Source organism: Mastigoproctus giganteus, chromosome 2 (assembly GCF_048544385.1).
Source record: "Mastigoproctus giganteus isolate SK-2022 chromosome 2, ASM4854438v1, whole genome shotgun sequence".
NCBI classification, from domain to species: Eukaryota; Metazoa; Arthropoda; class Arachnida; order Uropygi; family Thelyphonidae; genus Mastigoproctus; species Mastigoproctus giganteus.
In genome coordinates this window covers 79739278-79762222 of record NC_143576.1, presented here as the reverse complement: position 1 = coordinate 79762222, position 22945 = coordinate 79739278, and the positions used below count along the sequence as shown (strand labels likewise).

General features: G+C 39.2%; 1 protein-coding gene across 1 annotated transcript in view; it reads left to right on the top strand.

The window, feature by feature from the left end:
• Positions 1–22945, top strand: part of LOC150089359 (NBAS subunit of NRZ tethering complex-like) — a 1057261-nt gene that overhangs the window by 903185 nt on the left and 131131 nt on the right. Inside the window, exon 50 of the mRNA XM_090389247.1 lies at positions 9913–10069. Coding sequence (XP_090245373.1) covers positions 9913–10069 — 157 coding nt within the window. The remainder of the gene's footprint in view (positions 1–9912; positions 10070–22945) is intronic.

Sequence of the window (22945 nt, the reverse complement as noted above, 5' to 3'; positions counted from 1 at the left end):
GAGGGGCCCATCAAGCTCTCAGCTGCCCACATCAACGCCAGAGCTTGCACTTGGTCATCTTGCAACACAGAGGCAGCCCCCAAGGCAGAATGCGCTGGTCCCACAGGAACTAGTAGTTGTTGGTGACTCTATTGTCAGGGAAACAGGGAACATGCGTTGTAAAAAGGATAGGTGGAACAGGACCAGGGTATGTCTGCCAGGGGCAAAGGTTGATGACGTTGTAGAACAGATATCATCTTTTAAGGGCACAAAAGGTGATATAGTTGTACACGTTGGCATTAATGATATTAAGAGTAAGAGACCAGCGGAATTACTTAACAAGTACAGGTCACTGTTGAAAAAAAGCCGTGAAGTAGGGTTGAATTTGAAAGTGTCTGCAATTCTGCCCAGACACGATAGGAGGGAGTATATGATGAGAGCCTTGTCGATCAATTCAGCCCTGGAAAGATTGTGCAAGGCTCAAGGGGTAGAATTTTTTTCAGCCTGGAATGTACTTGTTAACAGGAGAGATTGCTTCTACAGGGATGGGATACACTTAAAGAGAAAGGGTGCAAAAATATTTGATGATGCTATCGAGGCAGTGTTAGGTGGGTCGGAAAACTGCTAGCTTGGGGGGAGACAAAGACTAATGGATTAACAGTAGCCACTGGCAGAGGTGAAAGAGATTCTTGCACTGCTTCTATTGGAATGAGCAGAAGCCTGAAAAACAAGATGCAGGATATTTCAGAGACTGCTGGAAGTCATTGCAGTACAAGTAAACACATGGGTTGTGTTAGGGTAGCTAAGAATAGAAACAGGTGCATGTATACTTGCGTTTACACCAATGCTAGGAGTTTAGTAAATAAATTTGATGAATTTGAGGTATTGCTCAAAACATCAAAGGCAGATATTGTTGGGATATCAGAGACGTGGTGTCACACAGATATAAGGAATGCAGAACTGGAATTTGGGGAGTACAATGTGTATAGAAAGGATAGTCAGGACAGGAGGGGAGGAGGGGTTATGCTATTAGTTAAAAAACACATAAAATCCAAGGAAGTGAATCCAGTCGTCATTGATGGACAGGGCAGTGTCGAGTCAGTTTGGTGTGACATAAGCATAGGTAAATCAAAATTGAGAGTAGGAGTGTGCTATAGGCCTAATGACTCTGATGAGTATAATAAGATACTGTACAGGGAAATAGAATGGGCCAGTAAATCAGAGAGTCTTATAATGGGGGATTTTAATTTCCCAGATATTGACTGGAATTTATGGGTTGGTCACTCACACACTAGCAAGGCTTTTGTGGATTTATTGGATGATTGTTTTCTACACCAGCATGTTCGGGAGCCAACTAGAGGGAGTAATACTCTTGATCTGATTATCAGTAGTGATTCTTCATGCATTAGGAATCTGCAGATAAAGGAACCACTGGGTGGCAGTGATCACAGTGTGCTGAAGTGGGATTTACTCAGGGAGGTAACTACCATCAGAGGAAAAGGGAAGGGTTTTTGCTTTCGTAAAGGTGACTATGATGGTCTGAGACAGTATTTAAATTCTATACAGTGGGACCAACTGATGATGTTACCAACAGCAAATTCAAAATGGGAAGCATTCAAGGAACTAATCTTAGAAGCTACCAGGATTTACATACCAACCAAGAAATATTGTTCAAGGTTCAGGCCTAAATGGTTGTCAGATGAACTAATGAGACATATGGCAGAGAAGAAAAATGCATGGGATACATACAAATTAATGGGTGACATGGAAGCCTATGATAGATATAAGTTGGTCTGTAACCAAGTCACAAAGGAGATTAGGCAGGCAAAGGCAGATTATGAGAAATCCTTGGCAAAGGATGCAAAGAAAAACAGAAAAGAGTTCTTTACCTATTTAAACTCAAGAAGGAAAGGGATGAATCAGATTGGTCCACTGGATGTTGATGGTTCAACAGTTGAGGATCCAGCTCAGGTGGCTAACAATCTAAACGAGTGTTTTGCATCTACATTCACACATGAGGAGTTATTCAGGAAGGGGAATGTCGTAGGTGAAGTAAACATTGGCAGTGAGCTAGATGATTTTCTAATAACTGAGAGGAAAGTGGAGGAGAAATTGTTGAGGATAAACATAAAAAAGGCACCCGGGGTGGATGGGATCTATCCAGTTATATTAAAGGAGGCAGCAAAGGAAGTAAGCACACCCCTAGCCATAATTATGAGAGCTTCTTTGGACTCAGGGGAGGTACCCATGGACTGGAGATGTGCAAATGTAACCCCAATTCACAAAGCAGGATCAAAGGCTGACACAAGTAATTATAGACCTGTTAGTTTAACTTCGGTTCCAGGAAAATTAATGGAGGCACTGGTTAAAGAAACACTGCAGGATCATCTGGACAAGAATTCAGTTATAGCTCAGACACAGCATGGTTTTGTTAAGGGGAAGTCTTGCCTGACCAATTTGATTGGATACTATGATGCAGTCACAAAAGAACTGGATGCAGGGAATAACTTTGATATTATATACTTGGATCTTAGAAAGGCTTTTGATACTGTTGCACATGGAAGACTGCTGCACAAATTGGTGCAGTGTGGCATTGGAGGCAAATTGCTGCTATGGATAAAGGAATGGTTGAGTGGCAGAAGACAGAGAGTGGTAATCAATGGACACTGCTCAACGTGGACTAATGTTATTAGTGGAGTTCCTCAGGGTTCAGTGTTGGGTCCATTGTTGTTTTCTGTATTTATAAATGATATTGATGATGGTGTATCAGGCTTAATGTCCAAGTTTGCTGACGATACCAAGGTTGGCAGGGTTGTTAAGGACACTACTGATACTATGCTGCTGCAACAGGATCTGGAAAGGTTGAGCAGATGGGCTGAGAGGTGGCAAATGAAGTTTAACATTGACAAATGTAAAGTATTACATATGGGAAACAGTAACCCCAGATCAACGTATCAACTCTGTGGTACTACGCTGACAGTGGTAGAGAATGAAAAGGACCTGGGGGTAATTGTTCAGGCAGATATGAAGTTCTCTGAGCAGTGCAGACGAGCTGCAAGAGTAGCTCATGGTGTCTTGTCAATGATATACAGGAATTTTTCTAGCAGGGACAGGGATGTGATTATTCCCTTGTATAAGGCATTGGTCAGGCCACACCTTGAGTACTGTATACAGGTCTGGAGGCCTCATTTCAAGAAGGATGTAGAGCTGCTGGAACGAGTACAGAGAAGGGCAACAAGATTAGTGAATGGAACAAAGGGTTGCTCTTACGAAGAAAGGCTTAAGTTTTGCAAATTACAGAGCCTGGAGACTAGGCATCGGCAAGGTGATCTGATAGAGGTGTATAAGGCTTTGAATGGCTCGAGCATGCTCAATGCCGATGGGATTCTTCCTCTTGCTCAGAATAATCACCTGAGAGGGCATAAATTCAAATTGAGGAAGGACGGATGTCGGATAGATGTGCGGAAATTTGCCTTTAGCCAGCGGGCAGTTGGTTTGTGTAAACAAATTTAAGGCTCAGCTGGACAGGTATTTCGAACGAACGGAGGGGTGAAATGGGAGTAGTGGTTTTTTTTTTTTTTTTTGGCTGATGCTGAATAAGCTTGCTTTCTTGCATTATATGCCTCTACTAATGCTAATGCTAATCTTTTAGGCACCTAGTCTCCAGACACTGCAATTTGCAGAATTTAAGCCTTTCTTCATAAGACCACCCTTTCTTTTCCCTCAATCTTGTTGCCCTTCTCTGTACATGCTCAAGCAACTCTACATCCTTCCTAAAATGAGGCCTCCAGACCTGTACGCAGTACTCAAGGCAAGGCCTGACCATTGCCTTATACAAAGAGATAATCACCTCCTTGTCTCTACTAGCAAAATTCTTGTATATCATTGACATTACCCCATGGCCTGCTCTGGCAGCCTGTCTGCACAGAAAATTTCTTCCAAGGTCTTTTTCATTTTCTACCACACAGTTGGTACATTTCTTTGGTGGTTACTTCTACCCATAGTACTTTTCATTTGTCAATGTTAAAACTTCAGTTGCAATTTCTCAGCCGATCTGCCCAAATTTTCTAGATCCTGTTGCAGTAGTACACTAAATTCCTGTCATTAACAACCTTGCCAACCTTTGTATCATCTGTAAACTTCAACATTAAGCCTGATATACCTTCATCAGTATCATTAGAATTAGAGCAGAATGGTATTAAGGGTAAGTTGCTACAATGGATAAAAGGGTGGTTGAGTGGGAGAAGACAGAGGGTGGTAATCAATGGATGGATGCTGCTCTTTGTGGACTAATGTTATTAGTGGAGTTCCACAGGGTTCAATGTTGGGCCCACTGTTGTTTTGTATATTTATGAATGTTATTGATAAAGGTATATCAGGCTTAGTGTTGAAGTTTGCAGATAACACAAAAGCTGGCAGGGTTGTTAATGACAGTAATGGCAGTGTGCTACTGCAACAGGATCTAGATAATTTGGGCAGATGGGCTAAGAAGTGGCAATGAAATTTGACATTGACAAATGCAAAGTACTGTATATGGGTAGAAATAACTCCACAGGGACGTACCAACTGTGTCGTTATTGGTGATAGAAAATGAAAAAGACCTGGGAGTAATTGTGCGCTCAGATATGATGTTTTCTCAACAATGCAGGCAGGCATCAAGAGCAGATCATGGGGTTTTTTCAATGATAGACAGGAATTTTACTAGCTTGGAAAAAAAGGAGGTGATTGTCCCTTTGTATAAGGCAATGGTCAGGCCACACCTTGAGTACTGTGTACAGGTCTGGAGGCCTGTACACAGTACTCAGTACTCATTTTAGGAAGGATGTAGATTTGCTTGAGCATGTACAGAGAAGGGCAACAATATTTGTGAGGGGAACGAAGGGATCCTCTTACCAAGAGAGGCTTAAGTTCTGCAAATTGCAGCAGCTGGAGACTAGGCACCCGTGAGGTGATCTGATGTATAGGTGTTTAAGACCTTGATTGGGTTGGGCATGTTGAATTCTAATGGGATTCTTCCACTTGCTCAGATTATAAACCTAAGGGGGCATAAATTCAAGGAGGAACTGGACAAACATTTAGAGAGAATGGTTGTGTGAATTTTTTTTTTTTTTTTTTTTTTTGGCTGAACCTACATGCTTGCTTTCTTGCATCACATGCCATAATTACTATTAATAAATATACAAAACAACACCGGGCCCAACACCGAATCCTGGGGGGTCTCCACTAATAACATTAGTCCATGAAGAGCAGCATCCATTGATTTACCATGCTCTGTTCTTCTCCCACTCAACCATCCTTTTATTCATTGTAGCAACTTTCCTTTAATACCATACTACTCCAATTTGTACAGTAGTCTTCCATGCACAACAGTGTCAAAAGCTTTCCTGAAATCCAAGTATATGATATCAAAATTATTTTTTGTATCCATTTCCTTTGTAACCACATCATAGTATCGAATCAATTTTATCAAACAAGACTTTCCCTTAACAAACCCATGCTGTGTCTGAATTTGAGTAAGTCTCACATCAGTACACTGTGATCATTTGTGCACAAATGATCACTACTGATAACCAGATCAAGAGTATTACTCTCTCTGGTTGCCTCTCTAACATGTTGCTTTAGAAAACAGTCATCCAGTAAATCCACAAAAGTCTTGCTAATGTGTGAGTGATCAATCCACAAGTTCCACTCAATATCTCGGAAGTTAAAATCCCCCATTTTTAGAGTATAACTTACTGGCCCACTCTATTTCTATGTACGGTTGTTCGTTGTGCTTATCAGAGTCATTAGGCTTATAACACACTCCTACTCTCATTTTTGCTTTACCAGTGCTTACATCACATCAAACTGACTCAACATTTCAGTGACCATCTGTGCCAACTGGGTGCACTTCCTTAGATTTTATGTGTCCTAACTAACAGCATAGCACCTCCTCACTTCCTATCCTGTCTGTCCTTTCTGTATTCATTGTGCTCCCCAAATTCCAATTCTGCCTGCTTATATCTCTGTGATATCAAGTCTCTGATATCCCAACAATAACAAGCGCAATCTTGTGTCAGTTTGGCATGACATAGCACTGGGTAAACAAAAATGAAAATGTGTTATAGGATAAATTATTTTAATAAATATGATGAATAAAAATGCAGACAACTGAGTGAGCATGTAAATCAGAATGTATTTTAATGGGGATTTTAATTTTCCAGATATTGACTGGAACTTGTTGCGTGGTTACTCACACAGTAGCATGACTTTTCCAGATTTGCTGGATAACTGTTTTCTACACCAACTTCTTAGAGAGCAAATAAGAGAAAGCAACACTTTTGATGTGATTACCTGCAATAAATCATCCCCGGGGGCTCACATCTGGTGAGTATGGGCTTGGCACACCCAGGGTCCTGAGCTGGATATCATCATTCTTCTCTTTCTTGGTGATTCCCTTCTATTTTTGACTCTCTCTCTCTCTCTCTCTCTCTCTCTCTCTCTCTCTCTCTCTCTCTCTCTCTCTCTCTCTCACTCACAGGGTTACTCGGGAACTTTTTTTTTTTTTTCCTGGTGCAGCATAAGCCTCAGGCTTCCTTGCATCATGTGGATATTAATAATAATAATAATAATAACTCTATGCATTAAGAATCTGCAGATTGAAAGACCCACTAGTTGGCAGTGATCACAGTGTGTTGGTGTGGGATTTACTTAAAGATTTACCTACTTTTGGGACAAAAGGAAGTGCTTTTGTAAAGATGACTACAATGGTCAGACATTTTTTAAATTCTACTCAGTAGAACCAACTGGATGATATTACTAGCAACCAATTTTAGCATTCAGAGAAGTAATCATAGCCACCACCTGGATTTTATATTACTAAGAGATACTGTTCAAGACCCAAACCTAAATGGATATTAGATGAACTGATGAGAGTAGTAGTAGTAGTAGTAATAATAGCAGCAGACAAGAAAAATACATAAGTTGTATATAAATTATTGGGGATACAGAAACCTACAGCACACATCATTTACTTTGCCATCAAGTTATGGGGAGGAGGCAAGCTAAGGCAGATTATGAGAAGTCTGGCAAACAATGCAAAGTAGCAAACTTCTTTGCTTATATAAATAATGAAAGGAAGGGGATTCACACATTGGTCCTGCTAGATGTGAATTGTATAATTGTGAATGATCATGCTTAGGTTGCTGAAAAACTGAATAGATATTTTGTATCCACATTCACACATGAGGAATTTTTTGGGGACGAGATGCCAGAAGTATATCAAATTGATTTTGTAATAACTGGGAGAATGGTGGAAGAGAGATTTAAAAGTAAATATGGCACCTGACACTGACGAGAGCTCTTTATTTATATTAAGAGAGGCAGGAAAAGAGGTAAAGAAACCTTTAGCCATAGTTATGAGAGAATCCTTGGATTCATGGGAGCAAATTTACAAAGATTGCCCTTAACTAATCCAATCACAACATGGATTTATTAAGGAGCAGTTTTGTTTGACCAGTCTGATTGGATACTATGATGCAGTAAGAAAAGAACTGGATGTTGAAAATGATTTTGACATTTTCGGCATCCAATTCCTGATGTCATTATTATCCACTGTTATTGATGGAGTCCCTTAAGGTTCAGTACTGGGCACATTGCTGTTTTCAATATTTTTTAATGATGTTGATTAAAGCCTATCAGTCTTAATGTCCAAGTTTGCAGGTGATACAAAGGTTAGAAAGGTCGTTAATGACAATAGACAGTATATACTACTGTAATGAGATATAGAAAAATTGAGTGATGTGCTAAGTGGCAATTGAAAACATTGACAAAAGCACAGTACTTGTGGGTGGCAGTAATCCCAGAATAAAATGCCCACTGTACGTCACCTCATTTGAAGCGGAAAAAAAAAAAAAAAAAAACCTGAGGGTAATTATGTAGATGAGTTGTTAGAACAGTTCATGGAATTTTGTCAGTGATATGCAGAAATTTTGCTAGCAGGGATAAGGAGCTAATTATTCTGTTGTATAAAGCAGTGGTTAGGCTGCATCTTGTGTACTGCATACAGGTCTGACAGCCTTAGATTAAGTAACATGCTGATCTGTTGGAACAGGCACAGAGAAGAAGAATGATATTAGTGAGGAGAACAAATGTCTGTACTTATAAAGGTATACTTCAGTTCTGCAAATTGCAGCATATGGAAACTGAGCAATTTGAAAGAATGAAGTTTGTAAAAGTTCTAAAACTGTGTATGTAAATACTTTTAAATATTATTTTTTTCCTATTTTGATATTGCAACCAAATTTTAGACCAGGATCATTGTCAAAAAAAACAAACATATTATTCGAGTCAGTTTCATCAATTTCTAGATCTGAATTCCAGATAATTTCTTCAGTTTTGGATTTTGTAAGTTGACATCATCTCGAATCTTGTTGAAAGAGTGCACCCTCCCACATAAATTTTTGAAACACATATGGAAGCACAGTTGATAAATGAAAGCATGGGAGTTTAAAGTGATAAACTTAAGATTAGTGTGATTAAATGGTAAGATACTTCAAAAAGGAAGGCTATGCGGCATTCCTTTCTTAAGTATTGTTACTGAATATCTTGATCTGTAGATCACAGAGAAATAAGCAGATCCTGCCAAAAGAGCAACCTTTGCATTTCAGTTTCTTGCTTGACTTGCATCTCTGATTTTTGTTGAACATTTTGTGAGTTCATGAGGTATATTTCATCTAAATAGGACTTATTCTCACTACTGTTGAGTACATACATTTAAAACTCCTCTGGAAACCCAGGAAACAACTCTACATTCTCCCAGTATCACTAAATGGAGTGTGACTTTACCAGCAGTTTTGTTATCAGCATTGTTTTTTTTTTTTTTTTAAACTTCATTTCTGTGCAGTGCTGTGTTGCAAAATACTCGCAGCATTAATGCAAATTTATAAATCAATCCATATATACAAAGCTATCCATATTAAACCTAGCTATTCTAATATATATAAAAAAAAAAATAAAAAAAAAACTAATTGCATGATTTGGATAATAGTTCGTGCATATGCATGTTGTGAATGATATATGCAAAAGATTAGACTATAATGTTGCTGTAAGACAGTAAAACAGGATCGCCAGAATTAAGAAGGTTGAGAAGCACTGCTAGTATTGACTAAAGGATCATGCTTAAAGGATAGGTGTATTGAAAGATCATGCACATCTTTCAGTGGTATTTTACCAAATATAGACCATTTGATCTAAAACATTGTGTGGTAATAACAGCATATGAATTCACTGTACTTAAGCCAGTTACCACTAATGTGATGAGAAGTATTTTTGCAAAACTGGGAGTCAGGTTCGTTGGCTGTGCTTCGTGATTCAGGAAGTAAAAAGTGATTTGGGAAATAAAAAGATAGCATTGCTGCTAATGAAGCTTTGGAAGTGGGGAACAGGAATGTATGATGCACGTTGAAGTTGCATTACAAAGAAGTTAGGTGTGCTGAGACATCCAGTTCATCTAATGTTAAAAACATAATGATCAGTACTCTGCATATGAGATCTTCATCAAATATTTTTGCTAGATCCTGCTGAAAGAGTGACCTTCAAAGTGCAGTTTCTTACTCTTGGCCTGGTAATCTCATCTGTGTGTGTAGTATTGTGGTTTCTAGAGGCAGATATTTTCACTTAAATGGATGTAAATACTCAACTATTAAATACTTCATCTGAAAATCCTCTGGCTGACCAGGATCTCACCCAGATCAGTGTTGTGGAGCACTTTTGCAAGGAGAAGTATCTCTTAGTGTTATCTTTGGCTATCATAGATCTATTTATAATTTTATCAAATTATTTATTGAAATTGTAAAAGGAATTTATTCTAAAAGATGCCATTTTTTGTTTTGGATCTATTTTGCTTTTTATCATTATTCACTTTTATGATACTTAAATTACTGTTTTGTATAGTACATGGTGGCAAAAGACAATGAGTCAGATGCATCAGAATATTCGACATTTTCAGAGGCTTGATGATGATATTATTTCTCAGCTCCGGAACTCACCAAATCCTCATATTGTTAGTTATGCAAAAGAGTTTGATTTTTCACAGTCTGATCCTGAAAAGGTAATAATCTAAATCATGATTTGTCAAATTAATTAGCAGGACAATTATTAAATATAATTAATTATAATACTCTTATAAATTTTTATTGTATTTGCTTTTTTAAAAGAAAACAGTTTATGATACTATGATAAAGGTAAATTGCATCCACGAAAACTAGAAGATGCTAGAAAACTAGCAGGTTTATGTAGCATCAGCACAAAAAATAAAATAAAATAAAAAAAAAAAAAAAAAAACTGCTGCTACCCACTTAAAATGTTAAGGGGTCCATCGTTTTCATTCCTTCCAGGGAATTAACCCTATTCTTCAGGCCGCCAGTTGCAATACCAAATTTTCAGTTAATCTCCGTACACTCTGCATTGAAAACATGCACAGAGATACCCTCCAGCAATATCATTTCTTCCTACAGATGATAAGGCAGACAAGTTATTGTTATTTGTTATTTTTTTTTTTTTTAGGAGCATTAGCAATTAAGGCCATATTGCTCCGGGGATATGCGCTGGTCATTCCCCGACCTTTCCGCATCCTCCATATTTGGTGGTCACGGGCTCGAACCCCTGTCTAATCAGCGTGTGCTATGCACTGCTGCTCCTGCCCACCTGGCTGTGGAGGTGACACAAGTGACAAGTAGTGCACTGTATAAATCCCTGATTCATAAAGAATTGCCATCAGTAGCTCTCTCCCAAGCCAAATCATTTTTTACTATCTTGTGTTTTTTACTTTGCTGCTATAGTCTGAAGCATAATTTCAGTGTAAATGTAATTTTAAAATACCACATGAAACTAAGGGATATGAATATAATAGTATGAGATATGAGTAAAATAGTATTAAAATGTGTTGAACAATTCAGCTTAATTATATGGGCATCTTTGGACTTTAGTCTGACTTCAAAGGTAGGGAAAATCTTAGAGGCAATGAACAAGAGATCATTCTAAAGGATAAAGAACATGGTTTTGTTAAGGGAAAATCATGTTAAACTAACCTGGTATGCTATTTTTGACACACATACTTATGAGCTAGATGTAGAGAACAATTTTGACAGTTTATTTGGAGTTTAGCAAGGCATTTAACTCAGTCCCCTATGAAAGGTTAATCTATAAGCTGAAACATGTTGGGATTACTGGAAAGATTATAAGACGGACTGCATGGTGGCTGCATGGCAGAGGGTTGTGATTAATGGATATTTTTCAGATTGTTATACAGGTAGTTCTTGCTTTACAAGTTTTCACTTTACGAGGTTTTTTTGGGGTTTAAGGATTTTTTTTTTTTTTCAAGTATCAAGTATCAACAAAATCGAAAATATGAACATTAGTTGCAAAAAAATGAATGTTAAACATTCATAAATATTGCATTTCAAAGTACTCAAGTAGCTATACAATACAGTATACTCGCTTTACGATATTAAGCCGTTCCAGAGACATCGTCGTATCATGAAAATATTGTAATGTGAACCCAATAACACATTGTTTTTTGGTAATTAGTTCCATGATCTCGGAAGTTGAAATTTTCGCTATGTAACTCGCTAAAAGGTTGTTTTTATAGTGTTAATTGTATTAGTTACCAATTGAAATCATTAAAATGCACTACACTTTCATCAATATCATATGTTCTGTTATAAGAACTAATTTTGAATGGTTTTGTGCTATTTTTCTAAAGCACATTTCTGGAGGTTACTACCATCAAACAATAAAACAATTTGCACTTTCCAATTTATTGGGCTTTTCTGTTAGTGCATCATTTTTTTTTTTTTTTTTTTTTTTTTGTGAACCCCAAACACGAGAGGTATTAGAACCTTAGTACTTAGTACCGTGCTTGGGTTGGAGGTTGAGAAGACAAAAGAAGATATTTGTTGACATTGGACTTGAACTTCTGTAGATTGTAATTTTCAGGAAATACATATGAAGGAAGGTTGTTCCAGAAAACGGCAGTTGAATGAATAAATGAGGAAGATGAAAAGTTGGTTCTGTGGGTTTGAAGTTGGACAGTAAATGGATGTTGGCTGGTGGCGGCACGTGTTCGGACTGTTTTGAAAGAGAGAGCGGGAATTACAGAAGCCAATTCAGAAGAACAGTGCCCATGGAAGTATCTGTAGAAGAGGCATGCAGCAGAAACAGTACGTCTATGGGACAGCGAGTGGAGAGACTCTGTAAGAGATGAATCATTAATTAACCTAACTGCCATATTCTGAATGGAATCAAGAAGCTTGAGAGAGGTTTTGGGGGCACCGCCCCAGATGTGGGAACAATATTCCATGGTAGGGCGGATTTGCGATTTGTACAGCGTGAACAGCTGTTTTGAAGAAAAGTAACGCTGAGAGCGAAAGAGAAAACCAAGTTTTTTAGATGCAGAGGAAGGAATATTTCTAATGTGCTTGTGCCAAGAGAGAGAGAGATTAGAAGTCAGGTTAATTCCCAAATGAGATATATCATTTTGCCTAGAAATCAGAGTGTCACCAAATATAAGCATAGGAGCAGAAGAATCCTTTTTGCGAGATATAAGACAAGACTGAGTTTTAGAAGGGTTGAAATCAACTAAGTTGTCTTTGCCTCACTGGAGAATTACCTGAAGATCGGCATTTAAGGAATTGGTAGCAGATTTTCGAGAAGTTGAAGCTGATTGAGCAGGACAGGGTTTCTCAAAATGGAAAGTTGAATGCAATGTGCTATCATTGGCAAAATTATGGATAGGATTTCCAGTCAATGGAAGAAGGTCATTGATATACAAGAGGAAAAGAGTGGGGGAAAGAACTGAACCTTGGGGGACACCGGCATTAGTGGAGAAGTTAGAGGACAGAGAGCCATCTACCATCGCCCTCAGTGAGTGATCAGAGAGAAAACTGGATAACCAATTACTAAAAACAGTTGGCAAACCATGAGATGGAAGCTTGTTTAGAAGACCTTTATGTCAAACACAATCAAAAGCCTTTGAGATGTCAAGAGCAACTACTTGTGTTTCACCGAACCTTTCCAATTATTCCATAAATGGGTAACATAAGCCAGAATATCACCAGTGGATCGACACTGACGGAATCCATACTGGCGATTGTTGGTAAGACGAAAGATTTATAGGTAGTTTAAGAGTTGGCGGTTAATTGATTTCTCCATTACTTTAGAAAGAGTAGAAGTAATTGCAATGGGACGATAATTGGATGGGAGGGATTTGTCACCCTTTTTAGGAACTGGCTGGATATGAGCAAATTTCCAAGCAGAAGGAAAAACACCTTTGGAATAAGAAAGTGAAAAAAGGCGGCAAATAATAGGAGTGAGTTCAGGAGCACAGGTTTTGAGAACAAGTGGAGAAATACCATCAGGACCTGGAGCTTTCTTAGCATCAAGATTCGTCAAAATCCTTCTGACATCCTTTAGACGAAAGACCACAGGAGGCATTGAATGGAGCGTGTTGGGAATGGCAGGAGGTATTTTACCAAGGTCATTAATATACGAGTTGGAAGAAAAATGGGATGCTAGCAGGTCAGCTTTATCCTTAGTTGAAGTGACAACAGAACCATCTGGTTTGGACAGAGGTGGGAGCAGAGATGGGTAAAAGTTGCGGCCAATAGCTTTGGCAAGAGACCAAAATGCTCGGCTACCATTAGGGCAAGAAGCAAGTTTTCTACTCTTAGCCCGTTCAAACTCTACTTTGGACTGATTAATAACTGCTTTACAATTGTTGCGAGCTTTGGTGTAGGCAGAAAATGAAACTGAAGAATTAGAAAGAAGCCAATTACGATATGTAACATTCTTCTGTTGAACAGCCTTAGCACATTTATTGGAAAACCAAGGTTTAGATAAAGGACGAGATTTTAAAGCGGAGTGTGGAATAAAGGATTCCATTCCTGCAAGAATAATTTCACTGACACGTTCTGAGCAAACGTTGACATCAGAAGTTTTGAAACAGTAATCCGACCAAGAAAAAGAAGAAAAGAAGTCTCGCAGGTCATCCCATTTTGCATTCTTGTAATGCCAAACAACACGAGATTGGGAATAGCCATGAGATAAAGGTTCCATTGGAGAAGAGACAATCACCAAGTTGTGATCTGAAGTGCCTAAAGGACCTCTCACTTCGACCGTGTACTTAAACGGGTTGTTTGTGAGAAAACGATCAAGCGTATTGGCTGTATGATTAGGATTGTCCGGTATTCTTGTAGGTAAATAAACAATCTGTGCTAGGTCATTAGTAATTGCAAAAGCCTCAGCATCTCGACCTGCTAGGTCGGTGTGACTAGAAAACGGAAGCTAGCTGGAGTTGTGAACATTAAAATCACCAAGCAAAATTACCTCACTGCTAGGAAAGTTGGACTGAAGAAAGTCAAGTTGCAAAGAGAGGAAGTCAAAGAGCTCCAAGTGATTAGTGGAGTTGGGAGAACGGTAGAGACAACAGATGAATTTTACACAATGAGATAGAGAGATTTTAAGCCAGAGAAGATCAAAGAGAGGAGATTCCAAATTGCCAAGTCTCTGACAGGGAATATCAGAATGGACATATGCACAAGTACCACCTTTGAGGCGAAAGGAATCATACACTGAATAATTTGGGCATCTGGGATGAGCAGTAGTTGAATCAACTGATTCCACCCTAGGGTGCCTCCATACCCAGGTGGGAAGGAGCAGCAGTGCGTAGCACATGCTTCTTGATTAGACCGGGGTTCGAGCCCGTCGCCACCAAATACGGAGGATGCGGAAAGGTTGGGGGATGACCACCGCATATTCCCGGAGCAATATGTCCTTAGTTGCTAATGCTCCTAAAAACCAAATAACAGCAACAACATTCCACCATAAAAAGCAATTGTAATACTGCATTTGGAATATTTTGTCCAAATATGGAGATCTCATCTGAGGAAAAAAAAAAAGACAGTGAGCTTCTTGAAAGGGTCCAAAGATGAGCAAATCGCATGGTGAGATTGACAAAAGGGTGACCGTACAAGCAATGACTTCAATTATGTGGCTTACAGATGTTGACAACCAGGCACTTTGGAGGGGACCTGGTTGAGGTTTATAAGGTGCTGAGAAAGATTAGTAAAATGAATGAAGGCAGAATTTGGTCCTTGTGGCTGTCACAGACTCTCTCTCAGGTATGCCGAGCTGTGCTTGCTACCCGAGAGTTTAAATGATATTTGGGTAACACTCAAATCAATTGGACCTAATTTTGGTGATGTTCAGTCAGTCTGCGACAGCCAAATCCTCTGCATGCACTTTCATGATGGTGAGACTGTTAGTAACCCTGGGTATAAACTATATGTGGAAGTCTTGAAATATGGCACCCAGCTTACTCATGGTGACTACCTAGGTGGAAACCAATGTAAGCAGGGGTCAAGGTGTGGCACCCACACCACATGGAGGGATGCCGCTCCTCTCTGATACAGGCAATACTAGGTGGTAGATGACTTTCATCAACTTGTGCCACTTTGCTTATTGGAGGCTTGAAGAGTTCCGGCAACCCCCCTTCCCCTCCATGATGTAGTATGATTGATGCCTTTTGAGGTTATGATTAACATCACAGCTAGATCCAATCTACTTTACATTTTGGGGGTAGAGCCCTAAAACAGTGTTGGCAAGCCGTCTGTTAGATAGTCCACTGGACCAAACCTATTTGTAACTCTCTGGCAGGTTTCCGGATCAGCCAGTATATAAAGTCACTGCCTCTACTCTGTGAGATAGTGACTGGAGGGAATGCGAGTAGTATATATGTGGGGCGGCATTGTCGAGCTCACAATATGTGAAGGAGCTAGATATATCCTCACCATGTGTATGTCATATCCAAAAATTTCAGTATTCATATAGCATGTCCTTGCCACCTTTATTACTTCTGAATACACCATGAATTATCAAAATAATAGAACGAACATCTGCAAAAAGATCTGCACCTCCTTAAAAACTTTCCTCATTCATTTCACAAATATACATGTTTTCAGTTGTAATATCAATGATGTCCATTTCCATTTACAGTCAGCCAAACCCTGTGTACCTTTTCTGACAGAATTCTAGTTATTGGTTGATTCAACTACTGCTCATCTGATTTGTCTGAATTATTTACTGTATGATTCCTTTTGTTTCAAAGGAAGTACATGTGCATATGTCCATTCTGATATTCTCTGTTAGAGACTTAGCAATTTTGAATCTCCCCTTTTTGATCTTCTGTGGTTTAAAATCTCTCTATAACATTCTGTCAAATTCATCTGTTGTCTCTGTCATTCTCCCATCCACCAATCACTTGAAACACTTCCTCTGTTGAAACTTGACTTTCTCCAGTCCAACTTTCTAACAGTGAGGCAATTTTGCTTGGTGATTTTAATGTTCATGACTCCAGCTGGCTTCCATTTTCTAGTCACTTGGGCCTGGCTGGTTGAGATGCTGAGGTTTTTGATTACTAATGAACAAACTGTGTCTGGTATTCTGGTTGTTCATTTAATTACCAGAATACCAGACAGTCCTAACCATGCAGCCAACACACTATTTTTTTCTCATAAATGACCCTTATAAGTACATGGAGAATGATCCTCTAGGCACCTAAGATGACAACATGGTGATGTTCTCTTCTCCAATTGAAACTTTCTATTGTGGCCATTCTAAACCTTGTGTTATTTAGCATTACAAGAATGCAAAACGGGATGCCCCGCTAGATTCTTTTTTCTTTTCCTTGGTCGGATTACTATTTCAAAACGTCTGATGTCAGTGTTTGCTCAGATCATATCAGTGAAATTATTCTTGTAAGGATGAAATCCTTTATTTCACATGCCACCTTAAAATCTCATTCTTTATCTAAACCTTGGTTTTATAAAAATGTTCTAAGGCTGTTCAAGATAAAAAAGTTGCAAATCGTAATTGGCTTGTTTCCAAATCTTCAGTTTCATTTTCTGCTTACCCCAAAGTGCGCAAAGCTTGGAACAGGCTAAGAGTAGAAAGCTCGCTTCTTGTCCAAATGGTAGTTGTGCATTCTGGTCCTTGCAAAGCTATTGGCCACAGCTTTTGCTCACCTCTGTTTCCACTTTTCTCAAAACCAGATGGTTCTATTGCCACCTCAGCCATAAAGCTGACCTGCTAGCAACCTTCTTTTCTTCCAACTCATGTATCGATTATTGTGGTAAACCACCTCCTACCATTTCCAGTACATTTCATTTCCTCCTGTGGCCTTCCGTCAAAAGGATGTCAGAAAGATTTTTGAACAAACTTGATGCTAAGAAAGCTGCAGATTTTGATGGTATTGCTCCACTTGTTTTCAACACATATACTCCACAACTGATTCTTGTTCTGCATCTCCTTTTTTATATTTCTTGTTTCAAGGGTGTTTTCCCTTTTGCTTGGAAATTAGCTCATATCCAGCCAGTTCTTAAAAAGGGAGACAAATCCCTCCCATCCATTTACCATCCTATTGCACGTGCTTCTACTCTTTTTAAAGTAATGGAGAAATCAATTAACCGTCAACTCTTAAACAATCCCGAAACCTTCCATCTGATCAATGATTGCCAGTATGAATTCTGTCAGTGTTTGAAACCAATGTGATTTTCTAGCTTATGTTACGCATCTATGGAACAATTTCAATGGAAAAGTTTGGTGAAACTCAAGCAGTTGTTTGCTCTTTTCATTTCAAAGGCTTTTATTAGCATTATTAGAGGCACATGATACAAGGAAACAAGCTTATACAGCAGCAGCGAAAAAAAAATCTTCCCATTTCACTGATCCATTTGTTCCAAATGTTTGTCTAGCTCTGCCCTAAATTTATTTAAGCTATCGACTTCCACAACAACAGATGGAAGTTTGTTACAACAATCCTACTGTAAAGGCAAACTTCTGCACAATCTATTCTACAACTGTCTTTCCTCAGTTTGAATCTATGTCCCCTTAGGTTTGTAATCTGAGCAAGAGGAAAGAATCCCATCATCATTGAGCCTGCTAAATCCATTCAAGTCCTTATACACCTCGATTAGATGCCTTGCAGGTGCCTAATCTCCACAGCTGCAATTTGCAGAACTAAAGCCTTTCTTTGTAAGAGAACCCTGTGTTCCCTTCATCAGTCTTGTTGCTCTTCTCTGTACTTTCTAGCAACTCTACATCTTTTCTAAAATGGGGTTCCAGACATGTACGCAGTATTCAAGGTGTGGCCTGACCAAAGGCCTTATACAAGTGGATAATCATCTCCTTATCCCTGCTTGCAAAATTCCTGTATATCATTGACAAGACCCCATGACCTACTCTGGCAGCCTGTCTGCAGTGCTCAGAAAACTTCATATCTGACTGCACAGTTACCTCCAAGATGCATTCATTCTCCACCACCCTGAGTGTAACACCACCCAGTTGGTACATTTCTCTTGGGTTACTGCTACCCATATGCAGTACTTTGCATTTCTCAATGTCAAACTTCAGTTGCCACCTTTCAGCCCATCTGCTCAACTTTTCCAGATCCTGTTGCTGTCATTACTGTTATTAACAACCTTGCCAACCTTTGTATCATCTGCAGACTTTGAAATTAAGCTTGATATACCTTCATCAATATCATTGATAAATATACAAAACAACAATGGGCCCAACACCAAACCTGAGTGATATCATATCTAGGAAATAAGTGATCTCATACACCAACCATTTGATGAATTTTACTGTAACAAAAATTTTACAAATAACAAAGAATATATAAAACATTATATAATTTACTATAATTTAAAATAAACTGATGGCTGTATGTTACGGAATGCTAAAACTACAATAAAATCATTTAGTATAAAATATGCTAAAATATAAAGATTAAAAGCGATAAAAAAAACCTGAAGCTTTCGAGAGCATCAGCTCTCTTCCTCAAAAGTGATAAGACTTCCTGCAACCTCTCCTATATGACAGGCTCACGGTACCGCCACGCATGGTATTCCTTCACGTGGTTCCCTCGGCGCATGGGCAGAGCTGGAAGCGGAAATGGCTCGGGTATGTGGCAAACAAAATCATTCATCCGTACTGCGGACAACTGCTTCAAAAATAGGATGTATGCGTATACCTCTGTCTCTATTCATGGTATTCTTACTGGATGAGCCAATCCGTAAACCCTCTAGCCGCTTACGCTCCCAGTACCCATGTGCATGGTCCACGATGATTGGGTCCTCTGGGGAGATCTGATGCTGCTTCTCCAAAAAAATGTTCGGCCACAGCAGACTTATAATCGGCGTTTCTTACAGCATTTAAATGCTCCCCCAGACGATCCCTGAGCCGTTGTTTTGTTTCCCCCACATAACACTCCCCACAATCCGGGCATTCTATTCTGTATACCACTCCACTACTGAGATCTTTTGCTATACGGCTTTTCACTTGCTTTTCACCTGGGATACAGCTGTGCACAGCCTCCGTCCGCAAGCTGTACACAGCATGACTTATATCCCCGTAAAATTCTCGCTAAATGCTCAGTAAGGCCCGGATAGTAGGGGATGTATGCAGTGGCTACCGGAACGAATGGCTCCCTACATTCAAACACTCCTGTACTATATCTGTCCAGGTTTATCTGGTGGTATCCGCATTTTCTAAGGTCTGCCGTGACACGATCAATTTCCTTTTCTTTATCCTCAGAGGTGGTGCAGTGTGATCCTGATCTATCAAATAGAGCTTTCACTACACTGTTCTTATATTGTCCAGCTTGTGCTCAGTTGTAGTGGGTGTATTGGCCTCTACACATGGGTTTCCTAAACACTGACATCTTAAGTCTGGAACCCATCCTAGAGACCAATACATCCAAAAATGGCATCATCCTCCCTTCCCTTCCCTTCTGGACCAGGGCAAAAGTATCATTAACATATCTCTTCCAATATCTAATAGGAAATGAACACCCACTAAAATCCCTACTTTCCAACTCCTCCATGGTCAAATTGGCCACGGTGAAACTAATGGGCTAACCCATGGCCGTAGTGTGAACCTGTTTGTACATAGTTCCTTGAAATAACATGGTAGTACTAGCCAGACATAATTCCACCCCAGAACAAATATCTTCTATACCAAGCATTGATCTGTTACCAAGTTTGTGGGGAATTTGTCTATAAATGATAATGAGAGTATGATCTCTTTTGATGTCATATCTTTATTCACATGTATTCCTATTAAACATGGAATACATTGTGTAAAAATGGCATTGACCAAAGATGTCTCACTTGGTAACAGATCAATGTTTGGTATAGATGATATTTGTTCCGGGGTGCAATTATGTCTGGCTAGTACTACCATGTTATTTCAAGGAACTATGTAAAAACAGGTTCATGGTACAGCTATGGATTCACCCATTAGTGCCATTGTGGACAATTTGGCCATGGAGGAATTGGAAAGTAGGGTTTTTAGTGGGTGTTCGTTTCCTATTAGAAATTGGAAGAGTGTTGATGATACTTTTGCCATGGTCCAGAAGGGGAGGGAGGATGATGCAGTTTGCTGGCTTAATAGCTTCTCCCAATTTATACAATTTACCCTAGAGGTGGAGATAGGTGGTACCCTGCCATTTTGGATGTATTGCTCTCTAGGATGGGTTCCAGACTTAAGATGTCAGTGTTTAGGAAACCCATGTGTAGAGGCTAATACACCCATTACAACTGAAACAAGCTGGATGATATAAGAACAGTGTAGTGAGAGCTCTATTTGATAGAGCAGGGTCACACTCACACTGCACTGCCTCAGACTGCACCACCTCTCAAAGAAAAAGAAATTGATCGTGTCACAGCAGACCTTAGAAAATGCGGATACCACCAGAGGATCCTGGACAGATATGGTAGAGGAGTGTTTGAACGTAGGGAGCTGTTCGTTCCGGTAGCCACTGCATACACCCCCCCCCATTATCCAGGCCTTACTGAGCATTTAGCGAGAATTTTCCGTAGATATAAGACATGCTGTGTACAGCTTCCCAGGTGGAGGCTGTGCACAGCTGTATCCCAAGTGAAAGACCATATATCAAAAGATCTCAGTAGTGGAGTGGTATACAGAATAGAATGCATGGTTTGTGGGGGAAACAAAATGACGGCTCAGGGATTGTCTGGGGGAGCATTTAAATGCTATAAGAACTGCCGATTATAAGTCGGCTGTGGCCGAACATTTTTGGGAGAAGCAGCATCAGATCTCCCCAGAGGACGCGATCATCGTGGACCACGCGCATGGGTACTGGGAGCGTAAGTGGCTAGAGGGTTTACGGATTGGCTCATCCAGTAAGAATACCATGAATAGAGACAGAGGTATACGCATACATCCTATTTTTGAAGCAGTTGTCCGCAGTACAGATGAATGATTTTGTTTGCCACGTACCCGAGCCGTTTCCACTTCTGGCTCTGCCCATGCGCCGACGGAACCACGTGAAAGAATACCACGTGTGGAGGTACTGTGAGCCTGTTATATAGGAGAGGTTGCAGGAAGTCTTATCACTTTTGAGGAAGAGAGCTGACACTCTCGAAAGCTTCAGGTTTTTTAGCCCTTTTAATCTTTATATTTTAGCATATTTTATAGTAAATGATTTTATTGTAGTTTTAGCAATCCGTAATATACCGCCATCAGTTTATTTTAAATTACAGTAAATTATATAATGTTTTATATATTCTTTGTTATTTGTAAAATTTTAATTACAGTAAAATTCATCTAATGGTTGGTGTATGAGTTCACTTATTTCCTAGATATGAATTTTCCCAATCTCAGAGGCCTTTTTCAGTATACTGAGGGATACCACTAATAACATTAGTCCACACAGCGTAGTATCCATTGATTACCAGTCTTCTCCCACTCAACCATTCTTTTGTCCATTGTAGCAACTTGCGCTTAATGCCATACTGTTTCAATTTGTACTGTCTTCCAGTGCAACAGTATCAAAAGATTTCCTGAAATCCAAGTATATGATGTCAAAATTATTTTTTTCATACAGTTTCTTTGTGGCCACATCATAGTATACGATCAAATTCATCAGACAAGTTTTCCCCTTGACAAATCCATGCTGTGTCTGAATTATTACTGCTGTCTTGTCTAGATGATCCTGCAATGTTTCTTTAATCAATGACTCCGTTATTTTGACTTCTGTTCCAGGGAAAATAATGGAGTCATTGATTAAAGAAACATTTCAGGATCATCTAGACAAGACAGTCTAGATGATCCTGTCCATGAGCACTTCCCCCAAGTCCAAAAATGCTTTCATAATCATGGCTAAAGGCCTGCTTACTTCCTTTGCCACCTTCTTTAATATAACTGCATAGATCCCAGTTAACCTTTCTTATGTTTAACTTCAACAATTTCTCTTCCACTTTGCTCTCAGTTATTACAAAATCATTTAACTCCCTGTTCGAGTGTTGATAAATATCTGGCCCTCTCTTCCTTGAATAACTCTTCACGTGTGAATGTAGTTGAAAAATACTCATTTAGTTCGGTAGCTATTTGAAAATGATCATCTACAGTTAAAACCGTTGATATCAAGTGGACCAATCTGATTCATCCCCTTCCTTTTAGAGTGTATTAAGTACAGAAGTCTTTGCTGTTTTTCTTTGCATCCTTTGCCAAAATATTCATAATCTTGCTTTGTGACTTGATTACAGACTGGCTTCTATCTACCATACGCTTCTGTGTTGCCTGACAATTTATGTGCATCCCATGCATTTTTCTTCTCTGCCACAAGTCTCATTAGTTCATCTGACATCCACTTGAGCCTAAACCTAGAGCCATATTTCTTAGTTGGAACAAAAAGCCTAGTAGCTTTCAAAATTACTTCCTTGAATGCTTCTCATTTAGAATTTGCTGTTGGTAACATCATCAGTTGATCCCACTGTAAAGAACAAAAAATCTCTGAGACCACTGTAGTCGCCTTTACAAATGCAAAAAATTCTTAATGCATGAATAATCACTGCTGATAATTAGATTGAGAGTGTTACTCCCTCTTGTTGTCTCTCTAACATGC